At 54.8% G+C, this 22734-nt stretch overlaps 1 protein-coding gene across 1 annotated transcript in view; it reads right to left on the minus strand.

Annotated features, from left to right (window-relative positions):
• SYNPO (synaptopodin) overlaps positions 1 to 22073 on the minus strand; it is a gene marked incomplete at its 5' end in the record, with an annotated part of 34643 nt that extends 12570 nt beyond the window's left edge. The window contains one exon of the mRNA XM_082835340.1: positions 21677 to 22073. Within this exon, the coding sequence (XP_082691466.1) occupies positions 21677 to 22073 (397 nt within the window). The remainder of the gene's footprint in view (positions 1 to 21676) is intronic.
• Between the last annotated feature and the right edge of the window lie 661 nt (positions 22074 to 22734).

Genomic DNA, 22734 nt, shown 5'->3' on the forward strand with positions numbered 1-22734 from the left:
TAGACCCATCGTCTTGTTCGATCCTCCCGATGACCCTAAGAGATAGGTACTAGCGCTCTTCCCAGTTTGCAGATGAAACCAGAGCTCAGAAAGACCTGCCCGGGGTCATATGACTTTTAAGCAGCAGAGGTGGGATTCAAAACTCAAAATCTGGCTTTGCTGAATCTCATTTCTTAACCACCCTGCCTTCCGGATCCTCACTCCGGTGGGAGGGGCACCCACAGAGACTCTGGTGCTCCTGGATGCTGGTCTGAAGAGCCCTCTGTTTCCACATCTCGTGATCAGTGCCCGCGGCAGTGCCCTCGCCTCTTCATATTCAGCTGCCCAGAGCAGCTCATGCTTTGTCGTCCTTCTTCCTCTCGGGAGAAGAGCTGATAAACGCATTGTGACTAAGGTAGAGATGACTGCTAGGACATAAAAAACTAGTGGAGTAGAAAGAGCACGGTGTGGGGAGTCAGGAGACCTGAGTTCAAGTGGTGCTCAGGCAGGGTATATAAGCCCTTTCTCCCACCCCATTACTTCTGTAGGCAACTGCCTGTTCTGCCGGCCATCAGGCCTTTTGGACAGAGGATCCAGAGGAGGGAGGCAGGGCAGGGGAACGGAGGCCAGAGCAGAAGGTCAGGACAGGGAGAGAATGCAAGGAAATTCTTCTTCACACGGCTGCCGTCAATGGGAGTGCCCAGGGCCCGGGCAGGGTGGAGTGGGACAGGGAGCCAGAGGTAGGAAGAGAGACTGGCTGGAGACGGCCCATTGTGGCTGCCTGGGAGTCTTGGCAACGGGACAGGTAAACAGGCTGGGATAACTGCCCCCCTGGTGGGGTCAGGAAGGAACCAATGGCTGGCTGCTGCACAACCTCGGCCTCAGCCGGGGGCAGGAAGATGAACTGGACCTGAGTAATGGCCTGACTACCTTGCCAGCCCCTGCCCCGCATCCTCCCTCCTGAAAGGAGGAAATGACACAGCCTCCTTTCCCTGGGGAGTTCTCCATCCATGCCAAAGTCCTGGTGAGTGCAACCTGCCTGAGTCCCAGCAGACTGCCAGGCCTCCTTGCAGAGAATAATTCATACCAAGGTGGGAAGGACTGCCAGACACGGGAGATGCATAGGAATGGAAGTGAGGAGCCCCAGACCTAGCTCCAGCCTGGCCACCCACTGGCCGGCAGAAGTCATGGCACGCCTCTCCCTTAATGCCCAGGGGGAACTGAGACCACAGGAGGATGCTGTATGCCCTAAGTCACACACCCCAAACCACAGAGGCACCTCTGGGTGCTCGCTTTACTCACTCCGGCTGGGTCCTCCCTGCAGCCCAGCTTCCCTCCGGATGCTGAGCCGGCCTTGCTTCTCAAAGCCTCCGCGAAAGGCAGCCAATCGACTAGCTGACACAGAGGAAAATCCCACGTTGACGGCAACGCGGAGGAGCTGGATGTGACTTCTCTCCTCCACAGATGACTCAGCCTAGCTCTTTATCAGGAAAACCGATTTCGCAACAGCCTTTTAAATGGTCCCTCCGCCCCCAGTCTCTCCCCCGACAATCTACCCACCCCACGCTGCCAGATCCGTCTTCCTCCTGCCTGGCTCCGCTCTGTGTCGGGCCTCTCTCCTCCTCTCCAGGACATGGGGGATCAAGCAACCAGTCCTCGTCCTGGCATTCAGGGTCCCTGACGTCAGGGTCTGCCCGAGAGCTCGCTCACCTGCTCCCTGCGCCCTCAGCAACCGTCAGAGGAGTCCAGCGGCTCGTGGTGCCACGCCTGCCCTGCGAGTTCCAGCCTCTGCTGTGGGTTTGCGCGCATCTCTCCACCCGGAACCCATCTCTGTCTCCTATCCTTTCTGCACGCTCAATCCCCAGATCATCAGTGTTTTATCTGCACTGCTTAATAACCTCATCACTTGGCATATTATTTGTTTTAGTCAGAGTTTTCACCGGGGCGTGCTCACCACATGCCCCGTGCCAGGCCCTGGCTTCATTAACAGCAGCCAGGAGGTCAGCAGTCCCCTCATCTCCATGTTAGAGGAGAAACGGGCTCAGAGAGGTGAAGTGACTTAAGTGGTACAGCTAGCCAGAGGCAGAGTTGGGATTCGAACCCAGGGTGGCCCCGCACCCAGCCCAGGACCCATCACATGGGCCCTGCTGCCTCCTCCCAACATCTTGCTTTGCAGCAGTCAGGGTCTGGGTCTTATCTTCCCCCAGAGAGTGCAAGAGCCGGGGGACAGGGCCCTCAACTGCTTCCGCCTTGTCCCCTACACCTTCCCCGGGGGCTTGCAGAAAGGATGGAGTCAATGGGGATGACAACAGCCAACACATGAGGAGCTCCAGATGCTGCCAAGCTAAGGGTTTAGCATATATTTTTTTTCTCACTGAATCCTCACAGCAACTCATAAAAGAGGCCCCCTTACCTCTGTTTTATTGATGAGGAAAACGAGACCCAGAGAATTAGCCAACTCACCCCAGGTCTTACAGCCAGCAAGGGACAGGCAGAGCAGAGCTGGAGCCGGGAGTCTGACTGATCCCAAACCTGGGCCCCTCCTTCTGAAGAGCTCAGCCCACAAAGCACACTCACTTTCCCACCTACTGTCCCAGGCCCAGCCCAACTGCCACTTCCTCCAGGAAGCTTTCATCAATCCATCCAGACTCCTCGATCAGTGCCCCTCCCCTACTTGACCGGGCCCAGGGGCCTCGCAGCAGGAGCAGGGCTTGAAGGAAACAACGGGTTGAGGAAGGTCAGGAGCCAAGGCCCAAGGGGAAGGAGGCTGGGACTGGCCCAACTCCTGGTATCTCCCTGACAGGGGTTCGGGATCATGCAGGGCAGGGTGGGTGGGCTAAGTCAGGTCGGCATGGGTGTCGGCTAGCAGGTATCCCCGTAGGCCACAGGCACTGCTCACTGCTGGCTGACGAGGGCCCTGCTATGCGGTCCTCCTCTCCCAAAGGCCGGGAGCCACCACCTTCCTCCTGCCTGCTCTACTGGCCTAAACACTAATCTACAGTTAGATTTTCAGGGACTTGGAAATGGTGACCCAGAGAGAGGCAGGTTCAGTTCCAGGTGCACAACAAACTGGAAAGGGCTGGTTCACAGGGAGCCGAGTTCAGACCCAGGCTCCCACCTCCCCCAGTCCAGCCCTGGTAAGCCAGGCTTCCCCCGCGACCCCCAAGCCCTCTCCTGCTGCATCAGCCTCCATCATCCCAGCCCTGGGAGCCTTGAGAGTACAGAAAGGACTACCACACCCAACCCTTCCAGAGAAAACAGTGAATCCAGGAGACGTAAAGGTGGTGAGCCAGGGCGGGAGAGAGGGCATTTCCCCTGAACTATGCCTCTGCCAGGAGCAGGGCTGAGCCTAGTCTATCTCAGGGTCCCCAGCACCCAGCCCAAGGCCCTCGACAAAGATACAGCCCTTCCTCTTGGCCCTGGGGCAGCCTGGGGCTGGAGTTGGTCCCATTCTCTCTAAATTCCCCAGACTCAGCAGAGGCCGTCACCCAGGAGGGGTTCACTAAGTGTTGACTAAACAAATGACTGAAGGATGAGCACTCCCACAGTCCAAATCTACCTTCACATTTCACTCCACCATTCACCCCAGGAGACAAATTCTCGATGTGTCTAGATCCCAGAGTTATGGAGATTCTAGGTCAGAGATCTAGAGGGTGGTTCCTCGAGGAAGGGGAGAGAGGAAGGAGGGAGGTAGCAACAAGACTTTGGGTGAAGAGGGAGATGAAACCTCAAATGGCAGTGTTAGATCCAAGAGGCAGAATATTCCATTGAGTGCCAGGAGAATACAGAGCTTAAGAGAGAGATGAACGAGGATGAAGAAATCTGGGAAGTCTTCCTGGAGGAGGCGGCATATGCCCTAGGTCTTGAAAGATGGAGATGTGGAAGTATTTCAAGCAATGGGACAGGCCAGTGGAGGCTGGAAGGCTCAAGGTGGTCCCCACCCCAACCTCTACACCCCTCCACTCACACCTCCAGTCAAGACAGCTGGAGAGGAAGGCACCTCTGACAGAGGAACACGTCCACCACTGGGCTTGCCCAGAGGCTAAGGGTGACTGGGGTGGTCCAGGTAGAGTTCCAAGGGAGCTATGTACATGGGAATGCACATGCCTAGAGCTCAGAAGCACCGTGGTATCTGCCCTGGGCCTCCGGGTGGGTTACATAACCGCCCCACCGGGGCCACAGATTCAGCCGGGACCCTCCTCCGCCTCCACCTCCCCAGCCATCTGTCTCTGCTGCTTCCCTCTCATAGAAGAGGCCGCTGCACTGCCCAAAGCAAGGCCAGCGCCCTGTGGTAAATTCCCCACATTCCTTCCTCACAGAAAAATAAATAACGGGGAGAAAAAAATGCTGGAGGAATGATAATGACGGCCCCAGCACGCTGCAGTCCCAGCTCGCCTCCCCACCCTGTAGAGCAGAGCCCCATCCTGGGCTGGGGCGGGGATGGGGACGCTGCTGCTTCTCCCTGAGGCATCCTCACTGCCAGGCCCTGGGATAGACGAGCTGCCTGCAGCCCCTCACCGCTCCCCCAGGCCTCTCAACCCTCTTTTGTTCTCAGAGTCACTCATATCTGCTGAAGAAGGTGCTGGGAAAGGTGCTGAGAATCTTTCGGTTGTGGCAGGTGACCTCCGAGGGCAAACTCGCCAGAGGCTGGGCGCCCTTCACTTTTACTACTCAGGTTGTTGTTTACTGAGCGCTTCTTATGTTCCAGGCATTATCACATTATGTTTTGATTTATCTTTGCAAGCTGTGAACTGGAAGTACTGTCATACCCATTTTACAGATGAGGAAACTGAGGCTCAGAAAGGTTTTATGATTCGCGAAAGTAGTTTGGCCAGTGAGTGGTCTACCCTCTCCACTCCTGCCTCTTACTCCCATATCTATTCAGCCTGTCTGTCCTCCCCCAGACAGCCCTCCTTTACCAAATCCAACCAGAGGTGCAGCCTGTTCCCTTCCCACGTCCTGCTCAACAAAGCATCCTGTGCGGGCTACCTTTAGTAAGTCACCTCACCTCTGAGTCTCAACTTCCTCATCAGTAAACCAGGGATGAGTATAGCTGCTTTGCAGAGTCACTGCTGAGCAAATGAGATGCACAAATTATTTCTATGGCAGAAAGCATTGTGCACACCTGAGGGGGATTTAACTTCAGCCTTTTGCACAAACCTACCTTTGTATAACTGTACCAGGCTAGGGCGCTGTCTGTCTCCCTCCCTTCTCCAGCCCTCTCTGGGGCTGGTCTCCCTCTTCTGCTCATAGTCAGGCACAGCCCAACCTTCCCCTCCCCCTCCAGCATCCTCTCAGCAAGGGAACCCCGGTGTCAACCTCTAGCTAACTGTGCTGTAGCAGGAGAGAACCAGGTTTGAATACCAGGTCTGCCTCTTACTGGATGTGAGCACCCAGGCCCCCTTGGATGGCCCCAGACCCAAGACTCCTGGGAGGGAAGGTATGGCCAAGGCTCCCACCACTCAGTACGCAGTCCTGCAGCCAGGAGGGTGCTGTGGTCCTGAGCGGGCAGGAGGCTACCGACCCTGCCATCCCCTCATGCCATTCGCCGGTTACCAGGCATGTGTGGCTCCCCTCCAGCTGGAGGAGTCTCCAGCCAGAGGGAGGCTGAACCGTCCCCTTGTCCCTCGAACTGCAAAAGGAAAGCAGGCTGGAGGTCAGGGGATTTGGTTCCAGTCTGTTCTGTCACAATCTGGGTGAGATGCTGGACTAGTTCCTGACCCTCTTTGGGTTTCAGTTTGTCCATGTGTTTGTTTCAGAGAAGGGATTGGCCTGGACCAGTGATTCCTAGAGTGTGGTACCCCCACACCTCTAGTGGGAGCAAAAGGATTTAAGTGGCACCCTGATACTTAATAACATCTTACTAGTTATGTAAATTTCACACGTGTATTAGAAAAGGAGGATAATAAATCCATCAAAGGTATAGTACTGCTTAGGGAGAGGTAAAAGTGGATATTTCAGCAACAAAAGTTAGACAATTTAAAGAAAACAAGTATAGGTGGTGTATGAACTCATTCACTCAACTGATATTTATTGCACACCAACTAAGGGCCAGGCACTGTTCACAGCCATGAAGAGAAACAGATAAAGCCCTGCTTGCATTCTAGCACGGGAGCCAAAAAATCAGACTATTTCTATAATCTTATTATATTATCTTATTATATTATATATCTATAATCTTATTCTATAATAAATTCTGTAGAGAAAAATAAAGCAGGGGTGGGAGATATACAGACTGCACAGGGTGGGGAGTGGTGTGCAAAGGTGAATAAGGTAATCAAAGGAGGCATCACTGAGAAGTCCCATCGGAGTGAAGAAGTGAAGAAGGTGAGGGAGTGAGGCTTGTGCATTTCTAGGGGAGGAAAGACCAGGCAAAGGGAACAGCTAGTGCTAAGGTCCCTAGGCAGGCTCGCACCTGGCAGGTTGAGGATGGTGCACGTGATGTGGAGGTGGGACGTGAATAAGGAAACCAGCTTCTCTAGTGGTCTTTCTAGTGGCCTGCAGGGTCTCGGGGATCCCCCTGCATTGCAACCATTTGTGCCTGTGCGCACACGCACACACACACACCCTGCAACACGCACATTCTGGACAGCTCCCTCATGCTGGTGAGAGCCTAGCCAGCAATAGTATATCTTCCTCTGCACACACACCCACACACAAAGGTGCTCTTTGCGTGTGCACCCGTAGAGGGGGAAGAACCTACACACCCGTGTGTGCACGCATAGCACCCGTCGGTATGCATGTGGAGACACACAGGTACTCAGGTGGCACACTGACGCAGATGCACGTGCAGCGGGTACACACCTTATGAGCGGACATATGTGTCTCCCTCCTGCCAGCCTGCCCTGTCTCTGAGTTACCAGACCACCCTTGCCTGGAGGGCAAGTGCCCCGATGGCGTGGTTTCAAATTCACTTCTCCATATCTCTGCACCTCAGTCATGGTTTCCCATTTCCAGGGCTACATTAAAATCGGCCACCTGCTGCTCAAATGTCCCAAGGGAGCACGTTGCTGTGGAGCATGTCCCCTTTTCTACCCCTACTGCAGTTAAATAGAAAAGCCATGGAAAATGCCTAGCACAGCGCTGTAAACAGGATCAGCCGCTACTGGCATCATCGCTCGTCACAGTCATCCGCATCCCTGGCTTCATGCCTTTAGGGAGCTCAGGGGGCAGCTGATGAGTAGAAGGAAAAGGCCAGACTGCGAGCTTCAGGCCTGGGTTTTAGTTGCAACCTGGTCTCCAACGCATCGCGAGGCCTCAGGCGAGTCCTGTCCCCTCTCTGGCCCAGATCGGAAACCTGTGGGTGTGGCAGAATTTCTCAGGGAGTGTGTCCAACATGCCGATTCCTGGGCTCCGCCCCAGACCCAGGACCACGGAGTATGCACATTAACAGTCTCCCTGAGGGGTTCTGAAGCACAGCTAGGTTGGGGACCCAGGGGGCTTTAGAGCTCATGATTTTATAAATGTGTTTATAATTAAATGAACATAGAGGGAAATGCTTGGAACATAGGCTGGCAGATAGACCCACGTCAACAAAAAATAAGTTTGAGAAAATATGTTTACATAAGTAATTCCACGTAGTGATCATACACCAGCCTTGAACATGCACACACGTTTATAGTTTTCCTAGCAGCTTCACATCCGTCAGAGAAAGAAGTAGAGCAGGGATTGTGATGCTATTTTAAAGACTAGAAAACTGAGGCAGAGAAAGGTCAAGGGGCCTGGCCAGAATCTCACAGAACACAGGTCTTTGGCTCCCAGCCAGAGTCCTTGGGCCAGCTTCGTTAGATGCGCCACCCCGGGGCCTTGTCACAGCCCAGCCCACAGTGTGCACTGTGTACACAGCAAACACAGTCCTTCCACTCCAGGTGCACTGACTTTTCCAGTCACTTGGGGTTCGCTGACAATGGGACAACCTCAGCCGGTTAATTTCCTTCCAGCTGAAATACCCTTCTCACTGGGTAGGGCAGGGGGTTCCCAAAGCCCTTATGCTCCATGCTACCGTTTGATCTGGAATGGTGTTTCTGTTCCAGCCAACCTGAGTCCAGATCCCACCTGAGCAGATCACTACCTTGTCTATGCTAAGCCTCAGTTTCCTCCTCTGCGAAGGGGTCTCCTAATTCCTATCCTTCGGGGTGATTGTGAGGATAAGGTCTTTTGTGCAAAGTACCCAGCATCTCGCCTGGTACCCACGCTTCTGCAATGCTGGAGCGCCACTAACTTGCAGGCTGAAGTGTGAGCTCCTGGAAGGCAGGAACCCACAAAGCGGTCATCAGGGCACCCACACCTACCACGTGTCGTAGGCTCGATTAATACGCACCCGAATGGGTGAGAAATGAGATGTCGTCTCGAACTTCTTCCTGATCCCAGCTCATCATTGTCTTTCATGACCCATTTCCCAGCGTGGGGGCTGGATGCACAGAGCAGAGATGCTCGGGGCCAGAGGGATGGGTCACGGGTCCTGGGAAGACACTGATGAAGGCCGCTGGGGAGGGCCGTGTTCTGGGAGACCTGAGTGCAATCCTGTTGACTCAGAGGCATAAATAATGCACTAGCACATTCTCTGCTCGCCATCCTGTCATGCTAAGAATAGCACCAGCTACCCTTTCAGGGATTTCTCAGGGAAGAGAGAGGAGGACACCAAGATGGGGACAAGCAGGAAAAGGCATCGCTAGACTGTGGCCCATCAGGCGCCCTTTCTTCAGGCCCACCTTTCCAAACCCATCAAACTGATGACCCTGGAGGTCTGAGCTGAAAGGGCTCCTGGGGGCACCCGGTCAGGAGAGGCCTGAGGAGACGGGGCACCACCCACCCTCGCCCACTGGGGCTGTTTCTTTTCCTCCTCCCTTCTGATGCCCATCCCAATAAAGCCCGTGCCCCTAGCCCATACCCCACGATCCCCACCCCCAGTCATGTGATGAACAGAGTGGGCGGTTCCCCTCTTAATGTGTTTTCATCTGTAAGACTTTGGAGAGAGAAGAAGATTCTATAGCTTTTGATTAAAAAAACTTTTTTAAGTTGAAAAATGACTGACTTAGCGCTTCTCATACTTTAATGTACATAGTAGTTACTCAGGGTTGTTGTTAAATTGCAGATTCTGATTCAGGAGGTCTGGGGTGCGGCCTCAGAGTCTGCATTTCTAAGAAGCTTCTGGGTGACGCTGATATTGCATACATGATTGCCATACCATGAGTACAGAAAAACTAGTGTATTTCCTTATAAACTAGATGGAGAAACCGAGGCCCAGAAAGGAAAAGGGATGTGCCCGAAAGCATACAGCAGAGCTAGGCTCAGAACACAGGCCTCCTGAATCCTCCTGGGGCTTGGTCCTAGAGGGGCTCTGGGGTTGAATGGAGGTGGCTGGAGTGGGACAGGGGACAGACAGCAGTTTCAGGCAGCAGGAGTCGGCCCGGGGGGCGGGCCTTCATTCAGCCAAAAGCTGAACCTCCTGGGGTCCACAGGCTCCCACAAGCCATAAGAGGAAATAAGAATCCACCGGAACAGAGGCGCTCAGCTGAAGTGACTGCAGCCCCTTGCTCAAAATCATGCCCTCATCAGTTTGCATTTGAGGCCCGAGGGGCTGGTACCCTCCTGGAAGGCAGGATGAAACAGGGGGCTATTAAAATGCAAACAAGATCCAGACAGAGGAAGATGAGGTCTGAGCACTCTGCATTCAGTCATACTGAGAAGTGGCTGGGGGAGTGCGCGGGGGGGCCCACTGCACTATCAGGATGGGCATCGGAAGGAAAGCAGAAAAGAAAGGAGGCAAGATCAGCCTCTAAGACCAACACTAGGAACAGCTCCTCCTTCCTAGGCTTGGTCTCAAACCCCTTTGCAGGCTCCAGGCCCTGCATGACTAGCCCCACTGCCCCTCCATGCCAGGCTGCAGCTCCCCTCGTGGTGTTTGCCCTCCCTACACGCCAGCCACGCTGGCCTTCCTTCAAGTGCTCAGACAGGAACCAAGCACTTCGCACCTCAGGGCCTTTGCACTGGCTGCTGCTTTTGCCTAGAACCCTTTCCTCCCATACCCCTCCGTTGCCCCTTTCTGGCCATACTTCTCCTCCTTCAGATACGTTTACAGGTCTCAGGGAGGGTGCGCCTATCCTGGGAGGTCACATTCCTCTGCCACAGCACCCTCTCTATCTCTCCTCCAAACTCTCATGAGATTTGTAATTCCATCGTCATTTGTTTTAGTGTCAGTCTGCCCTGCCCCATGGTAAGGAGGTCCCGCCGGGCAGGGACCTTGGCTATCATTTCTCTGCTATGTTCCTGCCCCCGTGCCTAGGCCATAGCTGGGCTCAATAAACATTTCCTGACCGAATGAGGGAATAAATGAATAAAACCAGTGCTGACATCTACCTCCACGTTTCCCAGTGACCTCGCTCACCCTGGAGAAGTTGTAAAGGACCAGGACTTGCAAGATTATGTGGGTCTAACGCTCTGCTCTGCTACGCTCCAGCTGAGTGGCCTTCACAGGTCATATCACCTCTCTGAATGGGGAGCGCTGTTTGTCGGGTCTAAATGAGAGGTAGAATCTGGGAAAGGCTCTGAAAGCTAGAAAGAGCTTTAACTGGTAGCTCTACTCATCCATGTTTGAGGCCCAGAGAGGGAAAGGGCCTCATTCAAGGCCACACAGCCAGTGTGTGGTGACGCCAGACCCCCCGTGGCACAGCTTAAAGCCAACAGGCCCACCCAGACTCAGTGAGGGCACCATCTGGCTGGAGGCGGGGCAGGGGTGGAGGAGGAGAGGAGAGGAGGTGGCTGGGAGCATCCAGCCTCAGGCCCAGAGCCAGGGTTGGGGTGGGCGGGGCCCCCAGCAGGAGCCCTGAGTGGGGCCTGGCAGCTGGGCATAGGGGAGCCAACTGGCTCAAGCTGGGTGGTGGCAGGCCTGTTCCGCATGCGCGTGACGGTCTATTTTTTAATCAGCGCCCTCCCCATCCCCCAACTTCATGTGCCCTCCTAAAGGGTACATATTAGGAACCACGTCCTGGCTGAGACCAGGGGCCACCTTGGAGATTGGTGGGAGGGTCCCCAAGTCCCATATCGTCACGAAACCCACAAGTCCTAAGCAGCCCAGAAGGCAGTACAGGAGACTCAGGGAGGCTGTGTGGGCTTGGGCCTGTCCCTGGACTCTCTGACCTCAGTTTACCCCGTCCGTACAGTGAAGAGAGTCATGCCAGACTCCATGACAGTTTATTACAGCTCAGGCTCTTGGGATCCACTCAAGCTTCACGACACTAATGACGCTCACTTGTCAGGCCCTGGCAGAGCCTCCTTTGCCCACAGCATTCCCAGGGCACACATGATCCTCCCTGACCTACTCCCAGGGGATGAGGGGAGAAGATAAGAGGCTGAGCTGGCTCAAGGGTCAACCTCAGAACCCCAGGCCCCAGACCCAGTGAGGCTCCCCCTTCCAGCACCTGAGGGGCAGAGATGATGAGGATCAAAGGGCAAAGAGGTGTGTTATTAAGCACGTGGCTTGGCCCCTCTGAGCCTCTGGCACTCCACCTAAGGCAGGAGAGAGCATGTTGTGCAGGAGTTAAGCACATGGGCTTAGAGGCCAGACTGCCTAGGTTTGAACCTGGCCAGTTACCACTGTGTGACCTTGGGAAGCTCACTTAACCTCTCTGTGCCTCAGTTTCCCATCTGTAAAATGTTGATGATAACAGGACTTACTTCATAGAGTTGGTGACGTGTAAAGAACGTAAAACACCCTGGCACATAGTAAGTTACCATAAATGTGAACTATTTTTCAAGAACTTTGGCTTTTACCTATCGAACACTCTTTGTCTCCAAAAGATTTTATTCCGGAGGACGACATGCAGGAGTCTCACGTCAGCCCACTCTCCTGCCCCTTCCTGACCCACCCTGCTGACCACCCTTCCCGCCAGCCCAGTGGCTTTCGCGTCTGTCGAGCTCTTTCACACTCACGATCCCCTTATATCCTTCTTAGTCCATTTCATGGTAGCTCAGAACCAAAGCCTGAGCCCCAGAGGAAGCAAATGATTTGTCCAAGACCACCAGCTTGTTGGCTAAGGCTGGAGGTTCAAGTACCCATTCCTGAAGCTCGATCCAGGCCCTTTTCCACCATACTGTGCCCATCCTCCCACTATCAAACCTGTTCCTGGCTAAACGTCAAAAAGTAACATATACTGAGATATGAGTCTTCAGCGAGTGTCCCTCTTCTCCAGGGCTTGCTATTTTAACAGAGATCAAAACATTATAATACTATTTAATAGGTAATAGTTATTTTTATCATCTCATTTAATTTTCAGAACAACAGTACAAGGTAGGGTCTGTTATTGTTTCTATTTTATAGATGAGGAAACAAAAGCCTAGAGAGGTTATATAACACACTCAAGATCTCCCAGCAAGCTGGGGAGAGAATCCAGGGGTCCAACCACAGGATCTGTGTATTAGACACGCGGGAAACAGCTAGCACAGGAGTAGACCGAATTTTGCGTCACCTGCAGCAGCCCTCGGAGGCTGGACAGAGAAGGGTAGGGTAGGGTAGGGTCAACACAGCACTATACTATACTGCCTCACTGAGTGGAAAAGATGAAGCTAGGATGATGGAATTTCAGGCAGCGGCCAGTTGGTAAAGATTTCATTTCGGAGAGAGAGGGCTTTTGTGAGCCTCTGGAATTACAGGGCCTGGAGGCTGTCCCCACATTGACTTCTCCTCTGGCCACACTGGGTAGCAATTGAGCCACAGTGTCCAGGGACAGTTCACAAAGGACTCTGAGCTCTCTCTCTCTCTCTCTCTCTCACACACACACACACACACACACACACACACACACACGCGCGCGCGCGCCTGGTAGAGCCCAGCTGCCCCTGTGACCAGATCACAGGCCTGGGTTCCTTTGGGTGGACAGCCTGAAGCCCTGAGGAATGAAGGCATTTTCATAACCTACAGCCAATGCCCACCCCACTCCCTTCCCCCAGCTCTTAGTTTAGACCTTTCACCAGCCTCTGAAACACCCTTTCTCCCAACCAAATCCCTCCCATTCTTCTAGACCCAAGTTCTGGACATGCCAGCTCCACAAAGGCAGCCATGACCACACCTTCAAATAACATTCAGGGTGTTGATCCAACGCCACCTCCAGAGAGAGGCCTTCCCTAACCACCAAGACAAAGAACCCCTCTAAGTGCTCTTCATCTTAGCAATGTGGCTTTTCGTTTGTTTTTCAGGCTACTTTTATCTATCTGAAACTATCTTGCTGATTTCTTTGCTTCCCTTTTTCTTGTCTATCTCCCCAATTAAAGAGCAATCTTGAGGGCAGGGACCAGTCTATCTTGTTCACTATTGTAACCCCAGCGCCTAAGGATCCACGCACCCCATTGCTAGACAGGGACACTGAGGTCCATAGAGGGCAAGGGATTCACCCAAGGTCATACAGCAAGCAAGTCGCAGAGGTCGGTCTAGCACCTGCAACTCTGTACTACGGCCCAGAGCACTTGGCCTGTCCCCATCCCCACCCCAGTTGACCCTCTGTTGGCCTATCTTGTCCCTGCCTTCACACTACAGTGGGGCCAGAGCCTGCCAGTCCTTGACAACAGCGTCCCTCCACTGCCCCAGGGGCCTTTGGTGCCCCATTCTGGGCAGCCCAGCCTGCTTCCCCCTCTGTCCCTCCCTTCCTGGCATCAGCATCTCCGATGAGCTCATGTCTGGAGGCCTGGGAGCTGCCCTGAAGGAAAAGGTGCCTCCCAGGCCGGGCCCCTAGGTCTGGAGGTGTGTTCAGCCTTGTGGGATAGCAGCCCTGGCGGGTGGAGAAAGTGTGATGACCCCTGCCCATCCCAGCGCCCAGGGCTGTGCAGTGGGCTCAGGGAGACACGTGTCATCCAGGGAGATAGAGCACGACTAGGGGTAGAGAGGAGATGGAGAAAAGGTTCCTCCTGTGCTTCTCCCATCTCTCCAGGCGCTCCTCTGCCACACTGGCCCCTCCTGCTTGTCAAGGAGCTGCTCTGTCCCAAGGAAAGGGGGCTCTCTGCTGCCTTCTCCTCACAGAACCACCCTGAGCAAATCTCTTCCCCTCCCCGGCCTCAGTCTCCCCAACTCTAAAATGGGGAGATTAGATAAAGTGCTGACTGCAGAGGCTAGGGATCAGTTGGGAACCAGGCCCCGAATGCCACAGGATTTTTTTCTTTTTGCTTTATTATTATTTTTTTTACCTTAGAGGAAAGGCAACAGATAACAAGGGAGGGAAGGAGTTAAAAGGCCTTATTTTAATAATGTAAATGCTGATTCCAACCACAGTTTAATTTAGGTACTAGTCTGGGGGCGGGGAGTGGGGGGAGCCGTTTCAAGGCCTGCAAAGTGGCGATGGGGAGCCAAGGTAGCATAGCAGCAAACAGTTTGCTTTTGGGAAGTTCTCTGAATATCAAACCAGAATGATCCTAGTCCGTTCCCCTCGTTGTACAGATAGGAGAGAGAGGAAGAGGCACCAACCCAAGATCCCACAGGGAGACGGAGGCAGGTGTTCCCCCACCTCCCAAGCAAACAAAGTATTTTCACCTCCCTTGAGGTCCCATTCCACTGCCTGAGATAACACAGCAAAGCACTGGGAGGAGGACATCAGTTTGTTTGTGGTGCTGTCCCCCAACACAGGGTGGGGGCCAGGCCCGGGGGTGGTGACAGTCAGGCTGGCACCAGCAAGGCTCCCAGCCCCCTACCCCAGCATGCCCTGGTCCCTCTGAGCAGCATCCTATCTCATCCTAATCGTGCAACATGACAGGGCTGGGACAACCTCCGACTGCCACTACAGCCACTACCAGTGCTGCTGTCTCCAACGCAGTTAGCCCCTCAGGGGCCACCCGCCCACCCTCTCACTGGGAGCCAGAGAGGGCAGGAGGCTTGCCCCAAGATCACAGAGCAAGGTGGTTTACTCCAGTGCCACCTGCCACTCAGCGTAGGACGGGGACTGGGGCGCGTGCTGCTTCCCCACTGGCTCTTGTCCCTGTGAACAACCCAGGCATGGAACACGGGAGGTCCTGTCCCCATCCAGAGTTAGCCTATAACTTGGGGTGGAGGTGGGGAGGAGGGAGACCTTTTCTCCCGAGTTCTCAGAAAGGTCCTGTCCGGGCTCTGGATGGAGCCCCCGATTCCACGGTGTAGTGGTTAGATAGGAGCCCCGCCCTTCACCTCTAGGGCCTCCGCGCTCACCCTGGCAGACTGGGCAAACTGTGAGAATGCGGTGTAGAGTCCTTAGGACAGGTCCCCCTCTCCCCCTTAGGCACTCAGGAAAGGCCTCGATTTCCCCAGGTGGGGCTCGCGCTGGTGTTCCCCGCGGTCTGCGGGTTCCGCGTCCTGCGTGCCTCGCCCGCGCAGCCGGACCCGGGAGCCCCGCCCGCGGTAAGGGGTGAGGGCCCGGGCCCAGCACACGCCGTTCCCGCTGCCCCACAGCTGCCCATGTTGGTCAACCCCCGGCAGAACCCAACCCGCCACTTCCCGGAGTCAAGCCGTTTCCCCCTTCCCCAGAGCGGGCCGGGGGACGCAGACCTCCGGCTGTCGCCCGCCCGCCAGCCCGCGGCTGACCCGGCCGCGATCTGCTTGCGGGCTGGGGCTCGAGGGCTGGAGCTCCCACGCAGCCCGGCTTCGGGGCGCGCTGCTGAGCTGCCGCGGAGCTTCGAGATTTCCCCAGGTCCCCGCCTCCACCCCACCGTACAGGTGGGGAAACTGAGGCCCAGAGTGTAGCAGCGACTCAGCCAAGGTCACCCTGCGTGTGGGGACTGGAGCCCAGACGTGCCACCTCCACATGGGCGGCGCCTAGACCGGCACAGGTGGGAAGGGGCGAGGCTCGCTCGGCACCGGCACCCCTGCCCGGCCGGCGCCCCTCACTCACCTCCAGCCTCCGCGCGCGGTCCCCGAGCTCACCGGCGCCACCACCTCCGCGCACCTGGCCACGTCCGTCAGCGCGCCCCGCCCCGATCGAGACCCCCGCCGACACCCCCCCCCCCCCGCGCCTGGCGCCCCCTCCTAACCTCCGCCACAGCCCACTCCACCGCCTAGCAGGCTGCTCCGGGACCGGGAGCCGGGAGGGCTGGGCGGGCTGGCGAGCCACGCTCCTGCCGCTCGCTCCCCGGGGCCCTAGCGCCGCCCTTCCCGCCCGCCCCGCCCAGCCCTCGGAGGTGCGACTCCCTCCTCCACGGGCTAGGCCTCCCATCTCCCCTCGGGTCCCCTCTCTCTGCCTCTTTCCTCTCCCTGGCCTCACTCTCTGCTGCCTGATTGTCTGTCTCTCTGTTTCCTCCTCAATTTTTGTGTCTCTCGATGGGTCCCTGAATCCTTCTGCTTGCTATTTCACTCAGTTTCTTCATGTCTCTCCCATCTATTTCATGCCCCCCTCTTTTCTCTATCCTTCCCACTAACCCCATTTTAAGTCTGTCTTTGTGAGTCCCCATAACTGACACCACCTCCCATCTCCCCAGCCCATTTCCTTTCAGACCCAGATGCAGTACCCTCTTAGGCCCGTCCTCTCCCTTCTCAGCCCCAGTAACTAGAATAACTGTCTAGGACTTAGGCAGGTAGGACTGCCTAAGTAGGCCTTGGCAAATAGAGGTTGAGGAAGGTTGTCACCTCCCAGGCAGTCTGGGGCCATCCACTGTCCTAACTAGTGGGCCAGCAACAACAAGGGCAGTGACATTCAGAGCCCCATGGCAAGGGTCATTGTGCATCAGAATCTAGTGGGGATGCTGTGAAAAGTCAAGATTTCCACAATCACATGCTCCCTCCCAGTGGTGGAGGGGCTAGCAATGGGCTTGGAAAGTGGGCTGATAAGAAGCACCTTTCACGCCCCCAACAAAGCACGTGGAAAAACGCTGTCCTGGGTTTTCACCGAAGTTTCCCTGGGTTCCAAGTACCCCACCCCTTTAACCAGGGTGGTTCCACTTTTGTGTCCTTTATATCAAGGTTCTGTGTTTAGATTTCTGCTAGAGGAAGTTAGAAATGTGCTGATGTAAGCCCACTCACCCAAGGTTCTGTGAAATGCAGAGGTGTAAGTGGCCTGATTTTGAGACGTCCCCTGTCCCCAGTGGGTGGGCTTAGAGTGCATGGGGTCAGGTGACAGAAGGGACAAACCCTCCCTGGCTGCTGACCCTCTGCTTGGCTTCATGGCTTCAGAGAATCCCTCTGACCCGGTGGCTGCTCCTGTGCTGGGGCTGCCCCAGGTGACAGTGGGGGGGGGGTGGAGGTGGGCACTGAAGGGGTCCTGGGGATTGGCATCAGGCAGGGTATTGCCTGCTCTGTGAGTGCACGTGCTATAGCCCAGCCTGTGAGAAACCAGGAAACAAACTGTGTGGGAGAGAGAAAGAGAGAGAGAGAGGGAGGGAGGCTAGGATTACTGTGTGGGTGGGTATGAAAGTGAAAGAGATGGGGGAAAGGAAGGACAGAAAGTGGTTCGGTCTGTATGTGGGTATGTGACAGTGGGTGTGCAGAGTGGATATGCCTGTAGGAGAGAGTGTGTGCATGCAAGAGAGATTGCACAGTGTAGGTGTGTGAGCAAAAGAAAATGGAGAAAGGAACATGCTTTTAACCTGTACCTAAGGGAGGGAATATGTGTGCTTGTATGTTTTCAGGTGGGACTGCTATGTATGCAAATCTGACACATGTGTCCACATGTGAAAGTTAAGCATGCATGGATGAGAGGGGCATCTGTGGGAGGGTGTGTGCCAATGTCTACCCCATGCACGGGTGTGTTGGTGTCTGAGAGCATGCATGTGTGTGCAGTTGTGAATATATACACATGAGCATTTGCATAAGAACATGGTGTGTAGATATCATTGTGCATACACGTGTGTTTGTAGGGAGTGTGAGCAAGTATGTGTGGGTACACGTGTGAGGTCTATGAGAACCTGTGAGCCCTGCTCCTACACCATCACCCCTATTAGAGTCACCGTGGTCGGGGGGTGGGGGGAGGGAGAGTGGGCAGCACCTTGCCTTTCTGTCTGCCCTCTTTTCCACGGGCCTGAGGAGCAGGGGCCTTGTCCTTGGCCCAGGGATCAGCTCTCATCATGGGTACTGACTCCTCTGCCTCAGCAAGATAGACATGGCCAGGGGCAGGGCTCCTCTGACAACCCAGGTCCACACCCCTATCTCCACCCCAAAGGCTTGGGGCAGTGTCCAGTAGAGTTGGAAAGGTCTCCACATTCTCCAGATAACCTGGACCTCCAGAACAATGGCCTGGAGAGGAGGGAAGGTGGGAATCCCAAAGCCAGGGGCAGAGGAGGGGCTGGATTGGCAGTGGGTCCCAGGTCTCCCTGAGTGTCTCCAAGGAGGAAGGGGTATGGCTTGTCCACCATCCCTCAGAGTCTGAACAACCTTTCCCCAGCCCCAGGTGGGTGGAAGAACACAGCCTGCTGCCTTGTCTCCATGGAGACAAGGCAGCACAGAGGGTGGTTGAAAGCATGGGCCAGACCTCCCAGGGTTCACATCTCAGCTCCTCCACCCGCTGGCCTGATACTTTGACAAGTCACCTAAACTTGTTATGCCTTAGTTTCCTCATCTGTCAAACAGATAAGAAAATTATGAACTTCAGAGGGTTGTTTAGAGGATGAAAAGAAAGAACCCATGCAAAGCATTTAACACAGGGCCTGGCAGCTGAATTGAGGGGCAGAAATTCTGGGTTCCAGCTATAGCTTTGCCACCAGCTTACTGTGTGACCTTGGACAATTCACTTGCCATCTCTGGACTTAGGAATCTCCACAAGATTATCTATAGAGTAATCTCAATAAGCCCTGCCAGTTACGACCAGCTGAGACTTTGTGGGAAGTACAGCGTGGGTCTCTCTTGGTGAGCTATGGACTAGCCAGCGCTGATGAGTAGCCCTATGGGACACTTTCCTTCCCACGTATCTTCTCTCAAGTTGGCAGCAGCTGATGGCAGGAAACTTGAGCTGCAGGCTGCTGCCCACCTCATCTCTTTGCATCCCCTGACCCTCCAGCCTGCCAAGGACCCCCTTCTGTTCTGCTCAGCTTGTACTCAGGCCTGAGCAAAATGTCACTGAAACCCACCCACCCCAAGTGGTGGATACCCAAGGCAGAAGATGCCGTGACCCATAGTTAAAACTGTCAGGGAGCACTCAAGAGAGGCAGGTATAATTGCGGAAGGATGGGTGTAACTGTCTGAAGATGCTTATAATCCTTTGGCAGTAACGGGAGGAAGTTTTAAAAGGACGCCCTAATCCGCTAATAACCTGGCAGCCACAGGCCCCTTCCCTCCAGATCTCCGCATAGAGAGAAGGGACTCTGGCCACTCCCTTTCTCAAGGGAGCAGAAAGGCCAGTGTAGGCTCTGACCCAAGACCACCCGGGTTTCTACTCTCTCCCAAGACCCAGCTTCCTTTCTGCCTCCACTTCTGAGAAGTCTCCCCTGCCCACTCCATCCTCCTGAGGTTACTCCTACCTCTTCTGTCCCTAGAAATGTTCAGGACAGAACTAGATAACCATCTGGCTAGTTGTTAAAGAGAGGAATGAACCAGACTGTGAGCAAGAAGAACAAGACCATAGTCTCAGCTCCAGCGCTGACTGTGACCTTGGGCAAGGGACGTAAGTCTCTGAGCCTCAGTTGCCTCACCTGTACAATGGGGAGAATAATAGCTGCCTTGAAAGATCAACAAGAATGAGATACCATGAAATGGGCCAGCTCTGTGTGAGAAGCCAACAGGAGTCGGTACTGGTAGTTTCTCCACATATGGTCTCTTCCCCTCAAGGGTGTCAGCAGACAACTCTCGCCCGTGTAGATCCAGAGCACAGTGGTAGCCAAGAGCAAAGCCCCACATTCAAAACACTGTGATTGAATCATGGCTTTGCAGCTTGCGAGCCATGAGTCTTGGACAAGTCACTTATATTCTCTGAGCCTCAGTCTTCTCTTCTGTATAATGGAGACAGTAACAGTATGTCCCTTATGGGGATTGTTATGTGATTAAATGAAGTGATCTGTGCAAAGCTGTTAGCACAGTGGACTTGGCACATGAGGGCTCAACAAATAATAGCTCTTGTATTGTTGCGCTGACAATGATCATTGTAGTTGTTATCAACATCCCTTACACGTTTATCTAGATTACCCTGCAACCTCCCGATAGCTCTATGAGGTAGATAGGGCTCCTATTTTTATTTTCACAGATGAAGAAACTGAGAAGGGATTTTTGGGGCCTTGGCTAGTTGCATCAGGTCCAGAACCAGCACCCATGTCTCCTGACCCCCAGCCATGGTCTGTGAGAGGGAAGGGAGCAGGTCCTGAGGCTTCCAGCTCTAGGGGACCTGGATTTGTGTCGACTCTGGTGTGGAGGCCTGTCTCCAAGTTCAAGGCTGCTGGATCCCCCTGGGATCCTCCTCCTACCTACCCCAAATGCATTGAAGGCCCCTCCTTGTTCCTGCCTGGTTCCCTGTGTGACCCAAACCTGGGGGCCACGGGGATGGGGAATGGTGCCCGTGGGGTGTGGTCAGAGCCTGGAGAGAATTATTTCGGAAAAGGGAGTGGGTGGGAGGCTGGTGAGACGCCAGGCTGGGTGTCGGCGACGCCTGCACAGATATGAAGTGCTCCTTCAGTTTCCTGACGCACAAGCCCTCCCAGGCCTGTGTCCCCCGCACGCCCTGCGCCCCCGGGATCTGCTGGCAGCAGCTCCCGCCTGAGCGAGCATGGCCCGGCTCATGTCCTCCCCATCTGGACCCCCTTCAGCGTTGCCATGGACCCAGCGGTGGAGGTGATTCAGTGTGGGTTTCCCTGTCCCGCCCTGCCGACTCTTGCCGCCTGTGGGAAATTGATCTTCCTCCCTTCCTTCCTTCCTCCTGTGCCATGCACACCGAGCTCTCCCCTACACAATGTCACTGAGTCATCACTGCAGCCCAGGTGACGTGCCTCTGTCGCCTCTAACAGATGGGAAACCAAGGCCTGGATGAGGAATGTGGGCTCGGCTCAGCCACCGACAGGCCGAGTGACCTGGAGCAGTCTCTTCCTCACTCTGGGCCTCAGTTTTCCCACCTGTAAAATTAGGAGGTCGGTTTAGATCAAAGGCTCAGTCTCTACCTCCAAAGCACCACGAGGGCAGGGACCACATCTGTTGCGCCCCGTGCTGCATCCCCAGCCCCCGCAAGTAGTTGGCGCTTAGTGCGTTCAGCAAGGTGGTCCTGCCCCATCAGTTGCTCAGACTCTAAGGTCATTTGTTACCACGAATGATCAAAGGGCAGACAAGGGGCTTCCCTGGTGGCGCAGTGGTTGAGAGTCCACCTGCCGATGCAGGGGACACGGGTTCGTGCCCCGGTCCGGGAGGATCCCACATGCCGTGGAGCGGCTGGGCCCGTGAGCCATGGCCGCTGAGCCTGCGCGTCCGGAGCCTGTGCTCCGCAACGGGAGAGGCCACAACAGTGAGAGGCCCGCGAACCGCAAAAAAAAAAAAAAAAAAGGCAGACAAGAGCGTGTGATGGGCTTTTTTTAACCAAGCATGATAACGTGGCTTTCTCTCGCTGCCTTCTCACGTGCCCTCTTTGGCAGAGAAAAGAGTGGACTTAGATGTGGTACAGCTGGAATGACACGTATGACACAGCCTCCCCTGTCTCCCCACAGCTGTTAATCTGGGCAGGCCCGTGGGACTCTGATGGTCTCTTGTGTACCATGGGAAAATATGGTCGGGAGTGCCTGTGTTAAGCACCTGTGGGGTCCCCCATGACTCTGGCAGTCCAGGGGAAAAGCGCCATGAGCTTACCTGGTTTCTGGGCAACCCTGGGCCCAGGGCTGGGGCTGAGGCTGGCTGTCATCACCTGCTGGGCCTTCACCGTGTCCCAGTCCTGGCTGGCTCTGTTGTCATGCTGGGAACCCCCTCGTGCCTCCCTGGAGCAGCTGGGTGACTGGATGCCCCGGGGTCTGGGAAGCTGTGGTGCCCCTTGGGTGGCTCTGCAGGCATTGTCCTCACTCCTTCTGGCCACTTCGTTTTCCTCCAAGTCCGTGAGCCCCGCCTCTCCCTGTAGGCCCTCCTCGCCGCCGCTCTCCTCGGCCTCCAAGGCCAGACACCTGTAGCTCCCGTCAGGAAGCCCAAATGTGCAGGGTGAGGACTTGCCTTCGCTGGGCCCCAGGGGTGGGGTTGGAAGGTGAGGGCCCAGCATGGTGCTGCCTCTCCTCAGGGACACAGAGAAGCTGGCGCCTGGGCTGAGGCCAGACTGGAGGCTCCCGAGTAAGCCCTGGTCTCTGCTCTTCTCGGGGACTTTTCACAGAGCTGGAATGGGGTTCAACTGCTAGACTTCCTGGACTGGGTGGGTGGTGGCCCCCCAAGCCCTCCTCCTTAACACGTCTCTCGCCTGTGAGGCCTCCCCTTCAAGATGATCTATCTGCAGAGGGAGAAAAGAAACAGTGCATGAGATGGTTCTCTGCGTGTTCCAGGCTGAGTCTCTGACTCCACTTTAGGGGAACCCTGAGAACTGAACTGACTGGTGTTTGGGGGTACAGGTCTCACGTGTCCATAGGAAAGTCCCAAGCTTCAGTCATTCGACATCCCAAATTTTTGCCCCAATTTTTGCCATATCCTTATGTCACTTACACTTTATTTGCTTAATATCTTTCTGTAAATCAACTTTAAATAACTTACTTCTATTACTTTAGACTTATCTTAAGCAATAATTGCAGAGAAACCACAAATATGTTGTGCTAAGTCATTTTCCCCCTTAATACACATTAAATAAATACCTAGTTATTTAAAAATATTTATCTGGGCACCTCCTAGAAAAAATTCTCTCATGTGTCACCAAAGGTACATATGCCACAAGGAAT

Source organism: Leucopleurus acutus, assembly GCF_964270905.1.
Source record: "Leucopleurus acutus genome assembly, chromosome: 3".
In the NCBI taxonomy this organism is placed as follows: domain Eukaryota; kingdom Metazoa; phylum Chordata; class Mammalia; order Artiodactyla; family Delphinidae; genus Leucopleurus; species Leucopleurus acutus.